At 38.2% G+C, this 25923-nt stretch overlaps 1 protein-coding gene across 11 annotated transcripts in view; it reads right to left on the bottom strand.

The window, feature by feature from the left end:
- Positions 1-25582, bottom strand: part of Braf (B-Raf proto-oncogene, serine/threonine kinase) — a gene marked incomplete at its 5' end in the record, with an annotated part of 145471 nt that extends 119889 nt beyond the window's left edge. For all 11 annotated transcript variants that reach the window (XR_001231320.1, XR_001231321.1, XM_013504993.1 and 8 more), the window contains 1 exon segment: positions 25403-25582. Coding sequence is in view for 9 of the 11 variants with exons in the window: in XM_013504993.1 (XP_013360447.1) it covers positions 25403-25528 (126 nt within the window).
- Positions 25583-25923: the final 341 nt, after the last annotated feature.

Below are 25923 nucleotides of genomic sequence, written 5' to 3'. Positions count from 1 at the left end.
AAATCCTTCTCTACTTGAGCTCATAAAATTATGTCCTCTTATTTTTATAAGTTTCTGGGATTAACTTTGGTATTTAATTTACAAGGAGTTGATTTTTATTCAGACTACTGCTGGGGAGGTAGCTCAGTGGCACAAGTGTCCACCTGGCAAGCACAAGGTCCTGAGTTTGATTCCCGGTACCAAAAAAAGAAAAAAAAAGATTGAGACATCAGACTATTAGGGTTCAGACTTCACTTATTTTAAACTGGTAAGCAACTGTTACAACTGGTGCCCTTTCCCATCTAATTTCCTATATACCATGTGTTCACACACCAAAAACATATAAGCATATAAAATTCACTTGTAACCTCTACTTAATTTTGTTACTCACCTGCCATTTTGTTGCTCACCTTCTCTTTCTTTATAAAAGTCCTCCAGATATTCCACAGGCTGCAACTCAAAATCTATACCTGTGAGACCCTCAAGGTCATCCTCCCTTTTTCCCAAAAGTCAGGCTAACTCTTTGAATATCACTCAACACTCCCCTCCCTATTTACCAAAGCTGTAATCCAACTACTATTAAAGATCTAGCTTAAACAAAATGCATCTACTTCTATGCTTTTTCCTCTTAAAAGAAATTAGCAAAAACAAACGAAAGAATATGTTCCAGGAAAAAACATGTATGACTAAGAAATTTTTCAACATAAAAATCAAGTAAAATTGCACTGATCAAAGTTTGTTGGTAGTCCTGGCATTCACCTGATAATTTAGGATGTGGGCTCTTAAAAACTAGACATTACTAGAAATGGATTCAAATGTGAGCTTTGGGTGGCAGCCAGGTCTCATATTCCCCCAGGTAATAATCAGGGCTTAGCAATGCCTAGGGTATAGCATTCAAAATTTGTTGACTGCAAAAAAAAGATGAATTAAACAAGTATTCCTGTTGCTATGGATTGTGTCTAGATGTCCCCCTAAAGCCTCATGTGGTCACAGGTGGGCTTTCGAGGTAGCTGGATCTAGACTGTGTGACATGGGGGGACTGATTCATGGTGTAATACTAGGACAAAGGGCACTAGGATTAAGGGTGTGAGTGCTACCTTCCATAAGTAGCCTGGATGAGATATAAGAGACAGAAAGAGCTGTGGTCATCCCTTGTTGTGTTGTTTCCTTCTGCCCACCACAAACTGTTTCGCCTCTGTGGTACATGTCTGCCATGCCATCCAGCCTGGAGCCAACCCTTTATGGATTGAAACTTCTACAAACTATGAGCTCAATAAACCTTTCTCCTTTAACTTTGGGTGTTGGGTATTTCGTCTCAGCATGAGAAAAGTAACTAAAACATCTTTTTTTTAAAAAAAAAAGAATATTCTGGCTATTCTTGCCCCTTTTTACTGCTACAGAAAAACCTATAGGGATTTATATTTGGATTTCAATAAATCTATTCCCAATTTAAAAAAAAAAAAACTAGTATTTTTACCACACTCAGTGTTTTAATCCTGTGTAGCCACATCATATCTAATTCCATTTAGTTAGGTAATCTTTTATGTCTCTAAATAAGGCTTAACTATTTTTCTTTTAATTATTTCTTTTCTTTATAAGTCTTTGCATCGTGAATATTTAAAATTAAATTTAAGTAGCTCCTAACAATTAAGAAATTGTTCTGTCTTCCATTCCCTAAACCCATTTTGAATTACTGTACATACTCCTCTTTTGTGACCCTTCTGTATATGCGGCACACTTTTAGCACTATATATTATCTTTAATTCTTGATTTGTCTGCTTCTGTCACTAGAATGTAAGCTCCTTGTGGTCAGAGACTACCATGCATTTATATAACCCAGCACTAGGATATAAACCAGCACTAAGGAGCTCAATATTTAATCTTTACACTTCAGGGATGAATAAATACAACAAAATTTGGACAGTATAAACTGTCTCATAAGGACAAGAACTATTGACTAATGAGTACCCTCAGTGTATTAGACACAGTACACTAAGTACTTTTTATCACTCATCCTTTTGATATATATTTTATAATAGCCTTAAAGTAGTGTCATGTGATATGCTGTGTAAGAATAGTCTCTACTGACCTGGGATTCAGTCTCGTAAGACTCACTAAGAATACTGACCTGTGAAGAGGATTTTCATCATCTTAAAGGTTCAGGAAATAAAAGGCTCAAATAAATGCAAGTAAGTCCAAAATCACATCTACTTCTTTTTCTACTGTACTGTCACACCTAAAAAGATCAGGAAAGCCTCATGGAAAATAGTAGAATGACTGCAGAGACAGGTGACAGATGGAAAGACTTGGACATTTCAGGCATATCAGAACTTACAAAAAAAAAAGGAAATCACGCACAGCAGGGCTCAGTATGTTCTAAACTCTGAAGTTATTAAAGGTCTGTTCCACCTGTAAAGTGTAACAAAAAAGAGCAGGAGGAAGTAGAGCTGTTGTTATCAGATCAAGAGGGTTTTGAAAGCCAGGTTAAAAAGAATATTATCTAATTTGTAGACAACAGAGTGTTATAAATACTTCTGAACAAGGGAGTGACATGACCAGAGCTATGCTGTAAGGGCTTAAGAAGATTTATTTGCCAGTATACGCAGTGAATTGAAAATGGAAGTAACCAATGACAAGACAAAAATAAAAGGAGACTAATATCACATTCTTGGAAAGAAATAATCAGGGCCTAAATTAGAGTAATGGGAGAAGAAGGAAAAAAAAATAGCAGAGAGAAATCAAAAGGATTTGCCGGTTACTGCACAGGAAAAAGAAGAAGATAGAAACGCTCCAAGGTTTCAAGCATAAAGTATAAATGGAGAGTATTATAAGAAAAAGGGCAGATGTAATTTAAAGGGAAAGAGAACTAATTCAGTTTAGCATTTGCTGACTTTCTTAGTAAGACATCCAGGCAAAGATACACAAGAGACAAATGGAAACACAGGGGTGATACTATAGCTCAGGAGGTTGCCTGACTGTTGAAAGAACAGATTCTGCTGAATGATAATCAATGAGTCATAGAAGAAATCAGACAGTTCTAGAATCAAAGGACAATGCCAGTGCAACATACCAGAACCTATGGGACACAATAAAAGCCCTCCGAAGAGGCAAGTTTATAGCTGTGAATGCCCAAATCAGAAAAACAGAGGAAGCCCAAATAAATAACCTAATGAACAATCCAAATCTGAAACTACTATAAGAAAGGAAATTATAAAGGTCAGAGCAGAAAATAATGAAATTGAGACTAAAAGCAATACAAAGAATCAATGCATAGAAGAGTTGGTTCTTCAAAAGAACAAAACAAACTGTTAGCCAATCTAACCAAAAGAAGAAAAGACTCATTTCAATGCAATTAGAAATGAAGAAGGCAAAACCATAACAGACACTGCTGAAATCCAAATTATTACTAGTAACTACTTTGAAAACTTGTGCTCGATTACATCAGAGATTCCAGTAAAAATGAACAGGTTCCTAAATACATATGAATTATCAAAACTTAAGACGATATAAAAACTCTAAACAATCCAATAACAAGCAATGAAACTGAGGCAATAATAAACACTTACCAACTAAAAAATGCCTAGGACCTGACAGATTCACCACTGAATTCTACAAGAACTTCAAGGAAGTTCTAATGCCAATATTCTCAAGAAATCAAGCCAGGTATGGTGGTATATGTCTACAATCCCAACATGTGGGAGGCTGAGACAGGAGGCTCTCCATGAGTTCAAGACCAGCCTGAGCTACATAGTGAGACCCTGTTGAAAAAACAAACAACAAACAACAACAACAACAACAACAACAAAACCCCCAAATACTAACAAATGCTGGCAAGGCTGTAAAGAAAAAGGAAGCTTTCTACATTGTTGGTAGGAATGCAAGCTAGTACAATGACTTTGGAAATCAGTATGGAGACTCCTCAAAAAAACTAAAACTAGAAAAAATTCCATTCAACCCAGCTCTCTTCCTTTTAGGTATCTTCCTGAAACAATGATGCATGCATGTCCATGTTTATAGCAGCACAACTTGTAACAGCTAAATTTTGGAAGCAGCCTATTTATCCATCCACAGACGGATGGATAAGGAAAATGTGGTATTTACACACCATGGAGCCTACTGTGTCATAAAAAAGGTTAAACTTGAGTCATTTGTAGGAAAGTGGGTGTATCTTCAAACCATAATGTTAAGTGAAATAACTTAGATACACAGGCCTAAGTAGTAAATGGTTTCTCTCGTATCAAATAATTTAAAGAGCAAAATAAAAGACAGATGACAGGACACAAACAGATCTTTTGCAAATGGGATGGGGACCAAGATATGGAAAGATGGGGGGAGGAAGGGGAAGAGAAGGGGAAGCAAAAAGAATTAAGTTGTGTTGAGTACACATACCAACTCCCCACAGTGAACGTAATCATTATGTACTGCAAACATGTACTAAGAAGATTTTAGCTGGATGTGGTGGCTCACACTTTTAATCCCAGCACTCTGGGAGGCTGAGGCAGAAGAATTCCAAGTTTGAGCCCAGGATGGGCAACTTTATGCCTTAGAAAAATACTGTATCAAAATTTTTCAAATAAAATAAAATAAAACAATAATGGGATGGGGGTTGCAGCTCAGTGCAAAGGTCCTGGATCCAATCCCTAGTACCAGGAGTACAGGGGAAAAAAAAAGATTGAGTACTGAGTAAAAGTAGGTAGCAAGTGACCAATAACCAAAAGGAAAAAACCAAAAAGAACAGGGTTGACTACATCTGAAGGTATCTGTCTATCAAATAATGAGTGGGTAGAAACCTGTGATGTTCCACAAAATTAAATTAGGGCAATAGTAGAATCTAGAGAGAGAAATTAAAGGAAAGTATATTTGGGCTCCATATTAGGAAGCATCTTTATTAATAGTAAAGATATTTAACAAAGAAATGGGGGCTGGGGATTTAGCTGGGGCTGGGGATTTAGCTCAGCGGCAAAGCACCTGCCTAGCAAGCGCAAGGTCGTGAGTTCAGTTCCCGGTACCAGAGAAAAACAAACAAACAAACAAACAAAAAAATCAAACAAGAAATGAACTGCCTTACCATTAAGGACACAACTGAATGAATAAACATTTATCAATGAATGCTATGAGAGAAATTTTTTATTATGTGAGAGGTGGGACCAAGTTCACTTGGCATTAAATTCTGACCGTCTCATGTTAAGCAATAATTCCCATTCCTCCCTCCTTCTTGCCCCTGATAACTTTTACTCTACTCTTTTTTCTTATTCTTTGTGGTGATGGTAGATTAAACCCAAGACCTCATATATACTAAGCAAGTACTCTACCCCTCAGCTACAGCCCAAGCCTATTCTACCTTCTGTGTTTACAATCTTCCTGTTCTGTGTAACTCATTATGTGAGAAATCACACAATATTTGTCTTTTTGTGCCTGGTTTATTTTCCTACTACAATGTTTTCAAAGTTCATCCAGGTTACAGCATCTATCAGAACTTAATTCTTTTTTATGGCTAAATAATATTCCATTCGCCATACATATTATAGTTTGTGTATCCATCTATTAGTAGGCACAGGTTATTTCTACCTTTGGCTGTTGTGAATAATGTTGCAATGAATATTTGCTACAAATATCTGTTCAAGCACTTTGGGACTACTAAGACTAGACTTGTAGAATTGTAGGATAATTCTCCATTTAGCTTTTTAAGAAATTACCAACTTTTTTTCCACAATGGTTATACAATTTTACCAGCCATGTATGAGGGTTTCAAATTTTCCATATACTCACGAACACTTATTTTCCTTTTTAAAAAGAATTACAGTAATCTTACTAAGTGTGAAGTGCCAGCTCTTTGTGGCTTTTTACGTGTATGGTCCTAATGACTAAAGAGTACACAGTTTTTATTCAGAAAGATGAAAAGTTTCAGGCATAGATAGTGGTGATTATTACAAAATTCTGAATGTATTTAAGGCCCCTGAACTATACATTTATGGATGATTAAAATGATAAAGATTAGGACTGGGGTTGTAGTTCAGTGGCTGAGCACTTGTTTAGCATGTGCAAGGGTCTGGGTCTGCTGCCCAGCAAGCAAAATAAAACAAACTAAATGATCTCCCCTAAGTCAGTGATGGCAAACCCTTTAGAGCTTTCAATGATAACCAATAGTCTGCTGCAGCACGGGCTCACTATCAGTTCACTATCACTGCCCCATGTCAGTAAAAACTTACCAATTGAGAGTCAATGCAAAAAAGAATAAAAAAAACATTTTAGATATTTCCACTACAAAAGCATTTAATACAAGAACAGAGATGCATAAAAGTCACTCAAAAGAACAGGATTAGAAATTGGGACTCAAGTCACTGGACTAAGGACACAAAGCACACTCTGTGAGCAAGAGGGGTGAAAGCGGCTGCCACTGGTACTAACACCTTTCCACACCCAAAAAGCTGGCAGTGAACCCTGGACTGGCCAGTTCGAATACCTCAACTGCTTCTAAACACTCAGATCTCAAAAGCATGTCAAACAGTTGAAAGAGAACTTCTCTATTTTTTTTGCCTCCTGACTCTGGAAATGCATCTAACTTAGGGAAAGAATCTAAACCACACCCTCAATGGATGTAAAGAAGTTTAGGAAAAGTGCTTTATGCCTTTATTTTTAACATGTTCAAATAATAAAAATGTGAATACTGGAGTGCATTTTACAATCAATAACATTCGTGACTACTGGCAATCTTCTATTTTAGAGACAGAAAAATAAATAATGGTGAATCTTAGAATCAATGTCATCTTGACTAAAAAAAAAAAAAATTAGTTTTCCAACCTCTCCAAATAAAAACAAGGCAGAACGTATTTTCATATTATCTTCTAAAAGTTCTACATTTTGCATTTAATCCTCCCAGGATTTGTCAACATTATAAAGTAAAAGCCTAAATTAACCTTCCCCAATTTTTCCAAGACATTTATGTAAAAGGGTGTTCTCTAATTTTCAGCACATCTCAAAGTAACTACTTCATTTCCTACTTGCTTCTTTGGTCTTGCTTTGGGCCTGGCAGGTCCCCCGGTATGTGTTTGGCTATTCAATTCTTTAGGTTTTTTTTTTTTTTTTAAATAACATTTCCAAAGGGCTGGGGATTTAGCTCAGCAGCAAAGCGCTTGCCTGGCAAGCGCAGGTCGTGAGTTCGGTTCCCGGTACTGGAAAAAAAAACAAAACAGGGGCTGGGGATTTAGCTCAGCGGCAAAAAGCGCCTGCCTGGCAAGCGCAAGGTCGTGAGTTCGGTTCCCGGTACCGGAGAAAAACAAACAAACAAAAAAAAACAAAACAAAACAAAACAAAACAAAACAAAACAACAACAAAAACATTTCCAAGATTTTTAGCAGTTTTCCTCAAAAAGGTTCATCTTAACCGAGGCCACCATTACAGAAAATAGAAATTTATCTCCCTTTTTAATAACTATTTTGCAACACTACCTATACTACCCTAAATGAAAATTAAGAGACAATCTAAGTACAAGTTTAGAAACCAGTATCAACTACTATTATTAAGTATATGAAAAAATATAAACTATTAAAGTATTTCAAAGTATATAGGAAACTATAATAAACAACATAATGAGAATTACCTCCATCCATACTATATACAGATTCACTTATGACTGTGACAGTTACAAGTTTAGCCTCCAGGGAAGAGTATGTGAGTCACAAATACTGTCATGCTGCCATCAATCACACGCTATTCTAAAGTGGTGAATTCTCCACCTTGGAGAACATCCTGAAAATGTTAGTATACAAGTGTATTACAAATTCCTTGTACAAGTACATAAAAGAGTTGATTTCTCTCTCTCTCTCTCTCTCTCTCTCTCTCTCTCTCTCTGGAGACAGGATCTTGCTATGTAGTCCAGGGTACCCTGGAACTCACTTTGTGAGTTCATTTCTAAGCTCAGATCATTATGATCACTTTTTTTTAACCTATATCATCAAAATCCAGGATGTTATTTGAAGCGATATAGCTCCTTGAAACAGTTCTTAAATGTTCAGACTGTCCTGAATGTTGTGGGATGATTGACTTTTTGTGGTCTTTGCTCATTAAACACTAATAATGTCTCCTGCCCTAATTTTGTAACAACCAAAACACTTTCAAGGATTTCATCCCATTGCATACACCAGAAAGTGCAAATTCTCTCAGTATATTATTCCTTTCCACAATTCAGTCCAATCTATTTTAGTCAAATTTTATATCATAAAATTTGCAACTATAATCAGATTATTCTATTCCTTAACCCAAACTACCATATGTATTTCTAATTCTTTGTAAATTCTATTTCCATTGCTTTTTACAGTTTCATTGCCTTTTTTCTTTTTCTGCCTAGGTTAAGTACTACTTTTTATCAAGACCTCAATAGTCCATAAATAACCTTCCATTTCTGAAATCCTGCAGCATTCATTGTTCTACATCATCCACTTTGGCCCTGCCGTGTGCATGCCTTGTCTCCTCAGTTGAGAGTGTTAGCTCAGATGAATGTGGCAGCACTAACACTGCAGTGCTCTGGGAGGCTGAGGTAGGAGGCTGTCACGTTCAGATCCTACCTGGACAACTTAGCAAAGACCCTCTCTCAAACTAAAAAATTAAAACAGGGCTGGTGATGTAGCTCAGGGTCAGCACCCTGGATTCAATACCCAGTTCCCCCCTAAAAAATGTTACCTCTGGGGATAGGGATATAGCTCAGTGGTGCTAAACCTGGGCTAGATCCATAGCACCACACTCAAAATTATTTTTAGATGCTCCACCCTGCACTGAAATCTGAAATATAATTCCAACGTATTAATACATACAGTAGAACAGCTTTGGTTGAAGTATAAAGTGAATCCTCATTCTCAAAAAGCAAAGCCTGGCTTGTGAGTTTCTTCCTTACAAGCCAGCCCCTACTTGGCCCAGAGCTGGTGAGCCTATCGCATGCGTGCTTCAGCAGCTATTACTGAAAGCTCTAAAAGTTGCTCCATTATTGCCTTAAACAATCACTAAAGTAACCCTGTAGTACTCAACTTTCCAGTCCTAAAGGAGAAGAAAAGCTCTAACTTTACAGGAATGTGAACTTAGTGCTGCTTAAACCAACACAGTTCTGAAAACAAACTGGAAATCTGCGGTTAAAGAGAAATTTAGAGAAGTGTTATATTCCAGGTGAGCTGGTAACTACTTGGACTAACACAGAAAAGAAATTCAGTTATTTATGTAGCAATATATGGTACGACTTTTTCTGTTTTTTGTTTTTTGAGACAGGGTCTGCTGTATAGTTCAGGCTGCCCCTGAACTAACTACGTAGCCCAGGCTGGCTGAGAACTTGCAGCAATCCTACTGCCTCAGCCTCCCAAGTGCTGGGATTACAGGCATGTGCCACCATGCCTGGCTGGTACCTTTGTTACACAATGACAAAATACAAATCCCACAGGACTTTAAAAGGCTTTAGAAGCTGGGTGAGGTAGAAGGCGCCCATAGTCCCAACTACTCTGGAGGCTGAAGCAGAAGAATCACTTGAATCTAGGAGTTTATGGCCAGCCTGGGCAATACTGTAAGACCCCTTTCTTGTAAATAAATACACATACATATATAAATAATTAAGTCTACAACTGCACTGATCAAGGGAGTCACTAGCAACATGACACCATTTAATATTTTGTCATTGTTGTGTTGGTTTTTGGTTTCTTAAGACAGGGTCTCACTATGTAGTTCAGGCTGGTCTTGAACTTACTATGTAGCCCAGGATGGCAACTCTCATGCCTCAGCCTCCCAAGTGTTGGGATTACAGGTGTGCACCACCATGCCTGGCTCTGACACCATTTAATTTTAAATCGAAATAAAATTCAAAATTTAGTTTTTGTCCTATTGTGCAAACTGGCAGTGTACAATAGCCACATATATATAGCTAGTGTCTACTACCTAAAACAACACAGAACATTTCCATCATTGCAAAAAGTCTAACGTAACAGTGCTGGCAGTTGAAACCAACAAAAATTACAATACCATGTAGTGAATAAAAATGATAAAGGTAAACTCTGGGATGCAATAAAATCAGAGGCACGTAGCTAAATCTTAAGAGATTAAGGAAGGCTTCCTACAATAAATGGTAGACAAGGTAAGTTTGGAAATTTGAGGGGTGAGAACAAGGGAGGGAATCTAGATTGCAGGCAATATGAAAAGCATGAGCAACAAGAAGTCAGATTTGGAAAGTACCTAAAGGATAGTAACAGCATAGCAATCACTTCACTGTACAGTACAAAAGTCAGACTGGAATGCTGGGGATGCTATTTTGCATAGTCAAAACAATAAATATTCAATATGGAAAGAATGAGGAAAAATTTTTTAAAAATCATTTACCAGATCTTCCCAAATTTAGCCTAAATTCATAGCAGGATAATGCAGATACTACATTAAGTAGTGATTCATGTTCTATTTCCTAATGATACTATGTTTAAGTCAAAATGAGAATGACTCATACTGTGTCTAAACTGTCTTGGCAAGTTACATTTAACTCTGTGCAAAAGACCTACACCAAAAAATTAGGGGACCCGCAATACTGTCCTCCAGACAGCTCATTACTTAATACTGCCATCAACTATACTGTTTGTTCTTACTCCATTCACTCTCACATGCAGCTAAACAACTTTCACACATTCATTTTCTTCTGTAAAATGAACTTTCATACATTCATTTTCCTCTGCCCTTGTAGTTCAGCACTCTCTGGGTTCATACCCCAGCTCTGCAAAACAAGAAAAAACAAAAAAAGTGTATCACACAACACCCCCAACCCTCCTCTTAGGCCAGTAACTTCTTACCTCACAGGAATAAAAAGTGATGTAACTGGAGGGACTATATAGAGACTCTGCCATCCAGGTCTACTGATTTAGCATCAGTCCTTACCACGTGTTCTGCTTTTTCTCCTATTATCATAAAGTGTTCTACTGAAAACTACTCTTCCTACTTGTACATGAAGTCATTTTTCCTTGTCTCTGCAAAGCATTGCTTCAGCAATTCTTATCACTCCCAAAATTGCTGCTGTTTTATACTCTGATGATTCATTTCCACTATCGTATGCCCTTACATATTTCACCATTAAATAAAAATTTTTGACCCTCCTTCCCTCATTTGGCATGGTCCCGTTTCTCTGCTCCCCAAATCAAGAATAAAAACAAAAACCTAAGGCTGGGTAACTTATAAAATGAAAAGGATTATTTGACTCACAATTCTGGTGGCTGGATGCTCCAAACAGCATCATATCAGAGGACTGTCAGGGCCCCCGGTTGTGTCACAACATGGCAGAAAAGCAGGAAGGGAAGTGGCTGCATGTAGAAGGGGCTAAGGTGTGGGAGTAGCCTTGTTTTCTAACAACCCACACTCTCTTTTCTTTCCTTTTTTTTTTTTAAATACCACAGAGCCACATTCCCAGGCCAAGGCCCCAGCTCTTAAAGGTTCCACCATTCCAACACTATCATACTGAAGACCAAGAACCTGCAAGGGATACAAAACCTGCAGGGGACAAACCACACTCAAACCATAGCACTCACAATCTTCATTTCCCTGTCCCTCCTAAAATCACTCCAATCAAAGAGTTTTCCTGTGCTGGGCATGGTGGCACACGCCTGTAATCCCAGCACTAGAGTTCGCGGCCAACCTGGGCTACATAAGCCAGTTTAAGGCCAGGCTGCAATACACAGTGAGACCAAAACAAGTAAAAAAAAAAAAAAAGAAAAAAAAGTCTTCCTGAGCACCTCACCTCAATACTTTAGTCTTGTGCAGAGCATCAGCATACTTTGTTAACTCTGACAAATTCTGAATTTTTAACTTAATTGCTCTAACAGCATTTTATAAAACTGACCACTCAGTAAACTTTCTTCATTTGATTGACTTCACTGGTTGGTCTTTCTCAGGTTCTCCTCTTTTCACCAACCCTGGATCCCTTTTTTGCCCTTTCTACACTCATTCCCCCTTAAGAAGCACACATTATCAGTCTCCCACCTTTAAATATCATCTAAATGCCCAAATTTAGGGTTGGTGAACTGCTGTAACAGAAGGCATTAAACACAATTGAACTCAAACACAATGAAATTTATTGATTTCTTCAGGAACCTAGGTTGATGGACAATCTACCATTTAAAACAGGTGGCTTTCAATGTACCCTGGTAATCATTTCAGCTCTCAGAAAGAGAAAACAGGATTGAGAATATTTGTGTGGGCCAAACCCAGAAATGGTATACAACATTTGTGCTCATATTTCACTGGCCATACCGAACTGCAAGGGAAAAATGCTGCCTAGCTGTTTACCATGAGGAAAATGATAAATGGATAAGGTGAGCAGTGTGCCACAGAGTCACCCCCAAACCCTAGAGGTCTATATTCAACTACTTACTCAACATTTTGCTTAGCTAATATAGATCTCAAATTTAGCATGCCCTACACTGAATTCTAGATCTGTGCCTTCATCCCCCTTGACACTTTTTTCTTGCATACCTCGCATTCAATCTATTCAAACATCCTACTGATCTACTTTCAAAACACACAAAATCTGACAACTTCTTAATACCTGCACTACTATTGCTCTGACCAAGAGTTTCCTCACTGGTGCTCTTGCTTATACCTTGCTCCTTTACAATTTTACTATCTACTCAGCAGCCAGAGCATTCCTGTTAAAATGTAAGTAAGATTAGCTCTGGTTACTGAAATCCTGAGTGGCTTCCTTTTTTGTTTAGTGCAAAAGTCAAAGTTCTTACAATGGCCCTTGGCCATAGCAACCCCCCCCCCCAAAGAATTTCATTTCCAATTCACCTTCCTGCTTTTGAGTTACTCCACCAACTCTGGCCTCATTTCTTAAACAAGTGAGGTATGTTCTTGACATAGAATCTTCAAACTACTTCCTTTTGATTGAAATGCTGTTTCTTGACTTCCTAAAGCTTTGCTCAAATGCTACCTTCCCAACTGAGGCCTACCTTCATCTCCCTGTTTTAAATTGCAACCTTCCTTCCCTAACCGTACCTTGTTTTCATAGTACTTATTACGTTCAAACATACTACCATGTAAAATTTCTTTTTTATGTGTCTATGGTTTGTCTGTCCCTCCAAACCCCAACACACACACCACTACCACCACCACCACCACAACATAGCTAAATAAGGGTAGAGACTTTTGTTTTCAAACATACTCCTAGTGGACTGGTGGCACATGCCTGTAATTCCAATTACTCAGAAGGCCGAGGCAGGAGGATTGCAAGTTGAAGCCCAGTCTGGGCAACTGAGGGAGATCCTACCTGAAAAAAAGGGGGGTAGGGCAGGGAGTGGGGATAGAGGTGTAGGTCAGCGATAAGCTCTTGGTCCATGCACAATTCCCAGGTTCCACCCCCACCATCAAAACAAACAAACAGGGCTGGGGATTTAGCTCAGCGGCAAAGCGCCTGCCTGGCAGGCGCAAGGTCGTGAGTTCGGTTCCCGGGTACCGGAGAAAAACAAAAAAACAAAACAAAACAAAACAAACAAACAAACAAACAAAATCCTTAAATACTCATATTACTACCTGGAACATATCAGACACTCACATTTATTGAATACATAGATACTTGTGGTCATACAAAAAGATTATTCAAAAGTTACTGATATAGTTTTGAATGTATGACAATGTAAACAGCTTTAAAAATGCCAAAATGCAAGCCAAGTGTGGTGATGTACACCTGTAATCCCAGCACTTGGGAGACTGAGGCAGGCAAAATGCCACAAGTTCGAGGCCAGCCTGGGCTACACAGTGAGTTCAAGGCCAGCCTGCACTACAAAGTGAGACCCAACCTCAAAAAAAAACCAAAAAACAAACAAACAAAAAACCCCCACAACAAAACAAAACAAAAAAGCCTAAATGCAAATTATAATCTTTATCATTTTCCCAATAAAGCCATGAGACACAATCTTTCTACTATCATACTGAGGTGTTACCTCATTCCCATGAGTAGCTTACAAGAATACATCAGTACATGCCACTTCATGTTGCTTTAATTCAATAGTGAAGATTGAGGCTATAGCTCAGTGATAAAACATTTGTATTTATAAGGAGCAAGGAGCTGGGTAGTTTAAAGACAATGTTAATGAAATGTGGTCAACACTGCAACAGTTCTAAGTCAGTCATAAGGACTACAAAATGTTCTAAGTATGTCATTAAATGTTTTAAAAAATCAACAATGATTTTTCTGAAAGGAAAATCTTAAGCATACTATATTTGGTCTTTGTGTCAGCTAGTCTTTTTTTTTGTTTTGTTTTGTTTTGTTTTTTTTCCGGTACCAGGAATCGAACTCACGACCTTGCACTTGCTGGGCAGGTGCTGTGCCGCTGAGCTAAATCCCCAGCCCTGTGTCAGCTAGTCTTAATTACTAACTTGACTGGATTAAAAGACTTGTGTAGAGATGACTGGATCAGGGGGCTGCTGTACTCAGTGGGGTATTATTAGTCTACTGACAGTCACAGTTCAATGTGCTGTTAGCCGGTGCAGCTAGCTGGAGGTGGGTAGCTGGACATGTTTTGCAGGGTGTATCTCTTGGTGGCATTCACATCTTTTTAAAGTAATAATTTTTAAAATTTAAACGTTCACCATATTTTTTTATCACACCACATATTCATCATCTCATATCACTCCTATGATTTAGTTAACACATTTAGTATTACTAGAAATTCAGTACATAGCACAAGGAGGGGAAAGGAAGATCAATAAATGGCAGCAAAACCCAAGCACTGAATTGCATTCTCATATATAATGAAATGAGACTGTGTAGCTTTCTGTTACTATAAGAAGGCATGTGTAGGGAGAATATATCAGCAGAATACAGCCAATGTTAGAACTATAGTCACGTAATAACTAAAAGGATAGAATAGGAATGGTAGGATCATCTGAACTGTTATCTGTTCCCTATCTGAAATTCTCTGGAAGTACAATAATTATAACGCATAAAAGGGGTGGGGGTGGGGGCTGGATGTAGCTTAATGGTACAGTGCACACCTAGCACTCACAAAGCCCTTGGTTCCAACTTTAGCACCAAAAAAAGTACAAACCTTGTTATTGTTTTTAAAAAAGTTACAAGCCAGGTGTGCTGGCACATGCCTGTAATCCCAGCACTTGGGAGGCTGAGGAAGGAGGATCACTGGGAGTTTGAGGCCATCCGGGGCTACAAAGTGAGCTCAAAGCCAGCCTGAACTGCATAGTGAGACCCTGTCTCAAAAACAGACACAAAAAAGTTACAAAGGCAGGAACTGTTTGGTATTTCTAGAAAACATAGGATATTTTCATAATAAGAATTCCCTTCATAAAACATTAGAAACTGCTAACAGGAACTCTTTAAAAATAATCATACTCACTTACTAGCCTTAAATTAGTAATTGTTTCTTTTTTTCCTTCTAAGCTTTCTGTATTTCATAGAAAGTAAAACCACTGAAATACAGTGAAAAGGATAAGACTCATGAAGTTCTTATAACTACATCTTTACTGCTGGCACTAGTACTCTTCTTCCATATTAAAAATATTTAAGACCAAACAAATTTATTTTGCAAAATAAATGCTGTGAGGTAGAAAATAAAGTTTCAAAACACTAGGTCAATAAAAGAACAATCCCAGTAAAACTACTTTAAAATATTCAAAGGTAAGAGACTAATACAAAGTACCCCAGAAGTGTATTTTAGTTAAGCTGTTTTCACAAAAAGAAAGTCAAAATTTTCTGGTGTTACTAATGTAAACTCTGGGTATTTAGTGCAAGAAAAATGTAAGACAAAAGTGGGTATTTCTCAATTTAAACACAAACTAGCTTTTACAACAGGAGTTGGATACCTTTTTAATTTTTTTAAAAACATAGTAACTTAAAAACATTTGAAAACCATCTGCCAAAATGTTGTGTTCCTTCCTTCCTCCCTGGAAAAGCAATTTCAAAATCTGCAAGGTGGCTAATGAAAATAAGAACAACATTCCTTACAGTATGAATGAATGCCTACCTACTTTCCACCTTCCCTACTGTCACAGGTATTCTGGTCAGGTATGCCAGACTTATGCTCTATGAACGTGTGACTGATTCTTTTGTTTTTTAATTCTTAAGTGAAACTCAGGAACAGAAACATTATTTTGTACTGCAGGAATGCCTTCTGGGCTAAAGAGTAAAGAACTATCATCAGTGTAATTTAAAACAAGGTGAAGGGCCCTATGGGCCCACTGAAAAAAGTAGAATATGACCAACTACTGCCACCTAGTTAGCCTTAGCAAAAATATGACTATATAATGATGACTCAAAGATTAATAAAGGTGCTAATTCTGAAATATCATAGAATATGGTATAGGTTCCAAATGAAAGACCTGTTTTACAATGAAGATGGGACAGTAACATAGCTGGTCTTGTAAATTACTATTTTTTGAAGCCTGACTGACATTTTTAGTAACTTTTTACTGCTCTAAATATCTGAATGTATTTTCTCCATACATATCTTGATGACACTTTCAATATGGCAAAAAGGAAATTACTAACTTTTATGCAATCTACTGGACTATCTCCTTTGTTTCTTATAAGGAAGTTAATTTTCGATGAAACATTTAAAAAATATTATTTCCCACTTTTCATGAACTGCCACACCATATAATTCAAGACAGACATTAACAACATACTGCAGCGTGGGTGTGTGGTCTTAAGTCTTTTGGGGGTAGAAGATATTGCTGAGAATCTGAAAAAAATTATAGATCTTTTCCTATCAAAAGTACAGAAACACAAATTTAAAAATAAAATTTCAAAATTCTAAAAGTTCTCTAAATTGGATTTACCTAATTTATAAACTTAACTATAAAGCTGTAGTAATTAAGACAGTGTGGTACTGGACATGAAGGTCAATAAAACACTATCTGATTTCAACAAAGGTGCCAAAGCAGCTCCACAGGAAAAGGTGAGCCTCTTCAATAATGTGAAACACATGGACATCCCTACATAAAAAAATGGCTAAAAGGCTAGGGATGTAGCTCAGTGGTAAAGCACTTGTCTAGCATATTCGAGACGCTGGGTTTGATCCCCAGCACCTTAAAATAGCAACAGTAATAACAATAATAATGAATCAGTCTCAACCACTCTCTCACAATATCTAATCTTTCCTGAGTATCTGTGGGGAACTGGTTCCAGGACCACCCTTGAATACCAAAGTTGGAGGATATTCACATCCCTTACATACAGTACAGACCCAGTTTTTAAAAAAAATCTAGGCCTCATATATGTGAGGCAAGCACTTTAATGCTGAGCTACATCCCATGCTCCGGACCTACTTCTTTTTCTGAATATTTTAAATCTGCATTTGACTAAATCTACAAGTGTGTGACCCCATGGATGCCAAAGGCCAACTGTATACCAAAATTAATTCCAAATGAATCACAGAACTAAATGTGAAAGCCACAACTATAAAACTTCTAGGAGAAAACTTTTATGACCTTAAGTAAAGATTCATTGGCTGGGACATAAAAGACCACAAACCATAAAAGAAAGAACTGATAAACTGGACCTCATTACAAAGTAAACCTTTTGTACTTACAAAGGTACTTAGAATGAAAAGACAAACCAGACTGGAAGACATGTACAAAACCCATATTTACATAAATGACTTGTATCCAGAATAAATATACAGCAACCTTACAGCTCCATACTAAGAGGACAAATACCAAATAAAAGGATTTAAACAGATACTTTGATGAAACTTATGGATAGTAAGTAAGTACATAAACAGATGTCCAACATCAGGAAAGTACAAATAAAAATGGCAATCAGCCATTACTACATTCTTAATAGAATAGCTAAAATTAAGACTGACAATTCCCAAGTGTTGACAAAGATAATAGTAATCAGATCTCTGACTCCTTGTGAATGGCAATGCAGAACAGCACTACCACTTCAGCCAAGTTTGGCAATTTCTTACAAAGTTAAACATAAAATCCATCAACTCCACTTCTGGGTCCTTATATTCAAGAGCAATGAAAATCAAAGTCTCAACAAAAACTCAAACCCAAACGTTTACACAAAGTTGATTCAAAAGTGTTAACAACTGGAACTGTAACAGGTACTGTAACAGGATGTATAAATTATTGTATACTCTTACAAGAGGATACTACTAAGCAATAAGTAAACTACTGATGTAAGTTTAGCATCAATATGGATGAGTTTGAAAAGCATTCTAGTAAGTAAAAAATTCCAAATACATAAAATTACACAGTATATCATTCCATTCATACGACTTTCTGGAAAATGTAAAACTAAACATTGAACAAATGTTTGTCAGTTACTGAGGGAAGGAGATGATAATGGAAAGAGGCAACAGGAAACACTGGGTGATGGAAATAATTGCATTTCTTGAGTGTGGTGAAAGTTTCACAACTATACATAAATTTGTCAAAAGTGAAGCTGTACATTTGAAATAGTATATTATGTGTGAATCGTATCTCCCCAAAATTTCATTTTTAAAGTATCAATTGTAAACTTAAATTGCCAAGACTGGGCTTAAACTTGCAATCTTCTTGCCTGAGCCTCCCAGGGTGCTAGGGCATGTGCTACCACATCTGGCTGATTTTTATTATTTTTAAGTGGTTAAAGAAATTAAAAGAAGCAGGGCATGATGGCTCATGTCTGTAATTCCAGCACTTGGGGAGCCTGAGGTAGGAGGATTGCCCCAAGTGCAAGGTCAGTCTGGACTACGTAGTGAGTTCAAGGCCAGCCTGAACTACATGGAGAGACCCTGACTCAAAAAAAAATTTTTTTTCATGATGTAGGAAAAGTATATAAAATTCAAATTTCAGTGTGCATAAAAAAGTTTTATTGGAATACAGTCAAATTCATTCACTTATGTACTGATTATCAGCTATTTCTGCGCTGCCACAGCATTATTTGGTAGTTATGACAGGGACCTCATGGCCCACAGTGCCTAAAATATTTACCATCTGACCTTTAGAGAAAAATTTGCTGACCTCTGTCAAACACAGGTTGATAAAACTTTCTACACAGATGATACTTGAGAAGATTCACACTGTAGAAACTTCTCTTTTACACACAGGAGTTCTAAAATTTTTTGCAATCATCAAATCCTTTTTTCAAGGAAACAAACACATAAAGCACATGGATAATCTCAGTAATTAAAGTGTAGAGGCACTAAAAAGACCTTTGGTTCCTCTTAAGAATATTCTTGAAACCCCAAAACAGTGTTTCAAACTACCTGTTATAACCGTTTTGGTTGTTGATGTAGTGAACAGATTTTATGGCCAGCATTTGAGACAGAGAGAGAGAGAAAATAGTGTGAAAATCAGGGTGTGTCTCATATTTAATAGGATTCATGCATTAATCCTTTCACTAAATATCTGAGTACTTATATGACAGATACTACTCCACAAGCATGAAAAGTGTACAAAACAGACAAAAACTATCTCACAATGTGTGTACTGGGTCAGTTTAAAATGTTTATTTTTTAGAGTGGTAGAGTGTTTTTAAAAAATTGTCTTAGAGCTGTGAAGTAACTTGAAAACCATCACCTATGGTACATCTGTCCCAAAAGTGCTGCCAATAAGTACAGCTACACAATAAGAATAAAAATAATATTTAATTTGATGTTACAGAGCTTTCAGGAGATATAAAGTTAATTGAGTTCAAAATAATTTTTATATTCTGTATCAAGGGCATTCCCAGGGCTCAGAAAAAAATGTAGTTAGAAGGCATAAATTTCCCTCTATATGCATAGTCTCAATATATGATGGAACACAAATAATAGCTTTTTCTTTTTTAAGCCCAAGAGAAAACATGGAAACCAAAATAATCTCAGAGGGTAGAGGGGAGAAAAAAATAATTGCTTAATATTAGGATGTGGCTGTCTTAAGAGTTTCTCCTGACTAACATGCTAATTAAGCATGATGGTAAATTAGGTTAGTAGCCAAAGGAAACTGAAAAATAAAAACTACCTCACAGAACATTCACAAAATAGTTACAGAAGAAATGGAACATGTGAAGTTACATTTTTTTGTTAAACTAACATGAAGTTATCCTTAACATTGAGCTTATGAAAGCACTGCTTAGCCAGACATGGTGGCACATGTCTGTAATCTCAGCACAGGCAGAGGCAGGATAGCAAGTTTGAGCACAGCAGCAATTTAGAGAGAGACCCCACCTCAAAATAAAAAATAAAAGGAACCGAAGACATCAGTGCAAAGGCCCTGAGTTCAATCCCCAGTAAAGGGGAGTGGTTTTACACTGCTTAAACCAGGCACAACAGTACATGCCTGTAATCCCAGCTATTCAGGAGGCTGAGGCAGGAGGTTCACAAGTTTGAGGCCAGCCTGGGAACATTAGTGAGATTCTGTCTCAAAAATAAAAAGGGCCAATAATGTAGCTTAATAGTACAAGGTCCCTGAGTTCAATCCCCAGTGAAAAAGAGGAGCAGGAGAAGGAGCAAGAGGAGGAGGAGCAAGAGGAGGAGGAGCAAGAGGAGGAGGAAGTGAAGAAGGGGAGAAGGAGGAAAAGGAGGAAGAAGGGGCACTGTTTAGATAGAAAAGCTCCCAAACAGGTCCACCTATTTTGAATTCAGAAGTTGTGTTAATTATTTTTGATTCTGACATAACAGAATAACCTAAAACACAGAATGAATAAAGGACTGAAAACAATTTAACTTCTAGGAAAGACAAAAATCTAGTAAGAACTACTGATAAAAAAAGACTTTTTTTTTTTTTAAAGACAGCATCTGACTATGTAGCTTAGGCTGGCCTTGAACTTGCAGTGATCCTCCTTCCTCAGCCTCCTGAGGGCTGGGATTACAGGTGTGTGCCACATGCCTAGAAAAAAAAAAGGCTTATCTTAATGACACTTTGAGGCCAAAATACAGAAAATTAGGAATACATGAGATTTCATAAAATAAGAGATTATGACAAAAAGTTCATTACTCAAAGTAATATCAAAGTGTCAAGCATACAAAGTACACTTCTTCAGTTCTAAAGGGGAAAACAATTTTATGATTAGAGAAAAGGGAAAAAGGAAGAATTCTAGGTAGTTGTCTCATTCTACAATGTAGCCATCAAGTCTTATTCTAGCCTACTATTCTGATATAATTTTTCTGGTCTGTTGTCCAAATACGATTAAATCGAATTTGTGCTCACATTTACTACATTCAAAAATTCAAGCACACAGTCCAATATTCCTCTATCAAGTCTTTTACTGACAACTGATTGCCAGCATATATAAGTGACTGATATCAGAAAATTTTCTAGTTTTTTTCCAGATAATTTCCTAAATAAGAGATGAATGCATGCCTGAAGGGAAGAGTTTATTAAGTGAGGAGAAAGAGTACAAAAAGAAAACACAGAAAGACCAAGGACATCAACTAGTATTGTATAGTTTTTTGCCTAAAGGAAACCTTCCAATCTACCTGAACAAGTATGAACAGCAACAGCCAGCACTGCACATGCGCCACCCTTAGTAGGAATAGCACTTGTCAGGGTATGATGCAACCCAACCTGGCATCACAAAGATGTATTTTAATACAGTGGACTCATTATAAAAGAGATCCCATCCCAGGATATTCCCTAGTCAATATATTATTATAATTACACAGCTTAACCAAGATTGGCGATAAGAGATCTGGAAAACAAAATAATACAATTTACAATGGTAATAAAATTGTACAAACTCCTTTCTATAGAAACACAAGACAAAAGGAACAGATAATAAATATCATATCCTGGTATCACATTTTTAAAAATAACAGTATGGTCATACTATACCTTCTCATACCACATAGTCAGAAAATAACATCAGGGGACTACATAAATAGTCAGAAGTAAACATTTAATGCCAAAAATATAAGTTTCTGTCACCAGAATATTCTACTACAAGTGCTTACAAAGTAATATCAATACAGGACATGAAATTTATTTACTCCTCAACATAATTTTAAACGCTAAATATCTACATTCTATGTCCAAGATGTATAACAGTAAAAAACAACCTTCTTAATATCCCAAAAATGATGGCAGTTAAGTATGTCATACTTTAACAATGTGTAAAAGTTCTGCTATTTTTTAAAATTAGAAAACCACATAATGTATTACACAAGTATAAAAGAGTACATGGAATACACCATTATGTTTCTGGTAATTATATCCAGTGATAAGATTACAGAATTTTAAAAAGCTTTTTGTATTTAATTTTTTCTAATTTTTCTATAATGAACATCCTTTACCTCTATAATTACTGTATCACTTTTTTTAGAGCAGTTAAAATTTAATTTAATTTTTTCTAATTTTTCTATAATGAACATCCTTTACCTCTATAATTACTGTATCACTTTTTTTAGAGCAGTTAAAATTTAAAAGCTTGTCAGGTAAGATAAATCTTTAGAATAAAATGTGTCATTACACACAAGCACAATTTTTCATTTCCCCCCATAAATTGTAAATTTATTTGACAATCATAAGACAGTCCTTTACGTGAACATAAGGAAAACAGTTCAATTAAAAGACCACAGTGCACTGAGGTTTCCACTGAATCTCAACTTCAAATTTTAAAATATGTATGTATGTATGTGAAACTGAGGATTGAGCCAGGACCTTTACATTGAACATTATCACCAGCCCTTTTGATTAGTTTGAGATGAGGGTCTTACTAAGTTGCTAAATCCAAGCTCTGGGCTTGAATTTGTGATCCACCTGCCTCAGCCTCCCAGAATGCTGGAATAAGAGGCACGTGCCACCACATCTCAGTTTCAACTTCAGCTTTAAGATTACTTCTTGGAGGAATTTATCCTATCATCTCTAATATTGATATCTACAGACAAAAGAGATCCACTTTTAATCATTCATAGCCACCCCTCATCACCAAATACATGTGTTATCAGCTCTTACAAAAAGAAAATACAGTGGCACTACTGTATTAAGGAAAAACTATTCATCACTAAACATTAAAACCTGAGTGGAATGGTCAGTGGAAAACATTTGTTTTTTGCAGTACTGGGAAATGAAACCAGAGGCTACAGAGCTACCTCCACAGACTTAAAGACAGAACATTGCTAAATTGTCCAGCTTGTGTAGAAATTGTGATCCTCCTGCTTCAGCCTCCTGAATAGCTGAAATTACAGGCAAGCACAATTTGTCTTTTAACTAAATATAATTTTAACATTTATATAGTTAACTAAATATAATTAACTATAAATAGTTAAGGGCATGCTTATAATTTCAGGAGATAGGAACATGCTTTCCAATTATTGGCAATTTTGTCTTAACTTTAGCTAGCCTGGAGGTCTTCAAGCACTGGTAAGTGGAAATTGTCCAGGGTGTGTGCCAAACACAGAAAGCTATGGCCCCAACACTCAACCAACTGAATGCGAATCTTTGGAGGTAGGGCTCTACACAATCTGGCCCTTCCAAGACAGCAGGGTAGAAACTATTTAACCAAGAACTTCTCTATAGAAGGCTGGACTGAAGCCCATTGTAAACAATGTTATTGTAAACAATCAGAGGGTTACAATTTCATAATCCTTATCCATTAATTTATCCACTCTAGTCTTCCACATAGATGTAACTCAATAAAACCACACATGCATTGCAAAGCCCCAAAGCACCTGTGCGTGAAAAGACAAAGGCATATCCGATTCCTGAAGAAAACAGACAGCAGATGTAACCCCTAGTATTAATTCACTAAAAACAATGTGTCCTAAAAATAAATTTCCTTGTCAACGGAACAAAACTGTTTATAAATAAGAAGGAATGTGGAGGTGCAGGGAAGACAAGAGGAAGCTTCAGCAAATGAAGTACCAAAAGCCAGGAAACAAGGCAGAATGAATGGTGACTGGGCACAAGGGAAACAGAACACGCTGGGAATGGATGAAGGGAAAGAGCTCTAGCCTTGGAGTCCAGGAAGCTGAGGGAGTAGGAACTGATCTGAGGAGAAATGTACACTGGAAAATGGAATGATTTTAAGAAACAAAAATATGAGAAATTTAGATCAACTAACTACAGAACACATTTAGGGCACAGATGGAAGATTCTATGAGTGGAAAACAAATATTATTGGGGACAAACTGCTACTGAATAAAGCAAGTGTACTGGATGGATTTTCGAAGTAGAGATGATGAAACTGGGGGAAAAACCCGAAAACTACACCGAGAACTGAGAGACAAAAAACAATGTCGCAGGAAGGAAAGAACTTTGAGTAAAGTCACAGAATAAGTCACATTACCTAACCACTCATTGTAAAGCACAGTTATCTGTAAAGCACACTGGTGTATATTTTTTTAATGTAATAAATACTAAAATTAAATGTCCACTTGAATAAAATATGTAAGTTATTTGACAAGGTGACAAGAAGGTGAATAATACTAAAGAAAGGTCACAAAGCAAGTACTAAAGAAAAGCAAGATTGAAAGGGCGAACACAGTACAAAACGGAGGACCACACACAGAGAAAGCAATCAAACCTACTTTAAGAAGGGACACCGAGAGACTAGCTAAAAACTGCCCCTAGCGCAAGGGTTCAAAGAAGTGAGCGAAACCTGATGGAATCTTGACAGCTTCAGGGTTCAGAAAGTGAGGCGGCCCGTGTCCAGAAGGACTTGTGAAGATAACAATAGATGATGCTGCTGACTGGGAGCGGGGTACGGAGCTCAGGGCCTCCAGAGGACGGGGGTGAGACGTGCAGAAATGCTCTCCCGTGGAAGCTGAGCCTGGGAGGGGGCAGGTCCGACAACTGGAAGCCCGGCGGGCGGCGCACGCGGATGGGATGGGGGTTACCCGCGGCGACAGAGCACGGACGATCAGGACTGGGGACCCGAGCCCGGGACGGCCACCGAGCGGGGCGGAAAAGTCCGGACTGAATCAAAACCACCCGCTGGATACAACCGATGGAGAGCAAGTCCCCCGAAAGTAGAAAAATGGAAGGAGGGGCAGCGGCCTGAAGCGGGGGCAGGGCGAGAGGAGACCGAGCGATGCGCCCGTCACCCACGGCCGCGCGGTGATCGCTCGGGCAGTGCCTCGGGCCGGGGTCCCGGCCGCCAGGAGACCGCATCCCCCACTCGGCCGCCGCTCCCTCCCGCCCCCCGCCCCCCAGAGGCAAACATCTCAGGGATGCAGGGCTGGATGCCTCGGCCAGGCGTGACCTTCCCCGACAGCCCCGCGTCTCGCCCCCTACTGACAGCCGCCTGCACCGCCGCCGCGGCCCCGATCGCGCTCGGTGGGGGCCGGGGAACCCCCCGGGCCGCTGTGTGTGTTTACGTAGCGACGAGCCGCTGGGCGGAGGGGGGCCCGGGGCGATGCCCACCTCGCTCCCCGCCGCGGGGCGGCCGGGGACTGCGGCCGGGGGCACGGAGCCCCCGCCGCTGCCTCTCCCCACATAAACACCGGCCGGCCGAGCGGAGCCGGCAGGGGCGGCGGGTGGCGCCGGCACTCACCTCCTCGGGAATGGCAGGGTCTGCAGCCGAAGAGGCCGCGGCGCCGGCGCCGGCCTCGAGCTCCATATCCCCGTTGAACAGAGCCTGGCCCTGCTCCGCGCCGCCGCCGCCGCTCAGCGCCGCCATCTTATAACCGAGAGCCGGGCCCGAGCGGCCGCCGCTGGGCGGGGAGGGGGAAGGCTTGTTTTGTTCAATAAAATAATTGCTAGTTTCCCAAATCCAAGCAGAAATTATTTTTCTATTTCACATCTTAAGCAAAAATGATATTTATGACTATATCACTAATAATAAAACCATGCATTGAACATCTGTAATATTTTTGGTATTGTAGGCACTATAAAAACTTTAATCCTAAGTTATTAAGTAGTCCTCCTTGATTTAATAAAAGAAGATCAGCAGAAAAGTACAGAATTAATTTGCAGTTTCAGGAAGAGTTGGTTAACCTCAGGGGGAATATAGCTATATAAATAAACTTTACATGATCTTTTCTTATTTTACCATACAGAATACTCTTTTGTCTT

Source organism: Chinchilla lanigera, unplaced genomic scaffold (genome assembly GCF_000276665.1).
Source record: "Chinchilla lanigera isolate Chin_1 unplaced genomic scaffold, ChiLan1.0 scaffold00093, whole genome shotgun sequence".
In the NCBI taxonomy this organism is placed as follows: Eukaryota; Metazoa; Chordata; class Mammalia; order Rodentia; family Chinchillidae; genus Chinchilla; species Chinchilla lanigera.
This window is presented reverse-complemented; position numbering and strand designations above follow the sequence as displayed.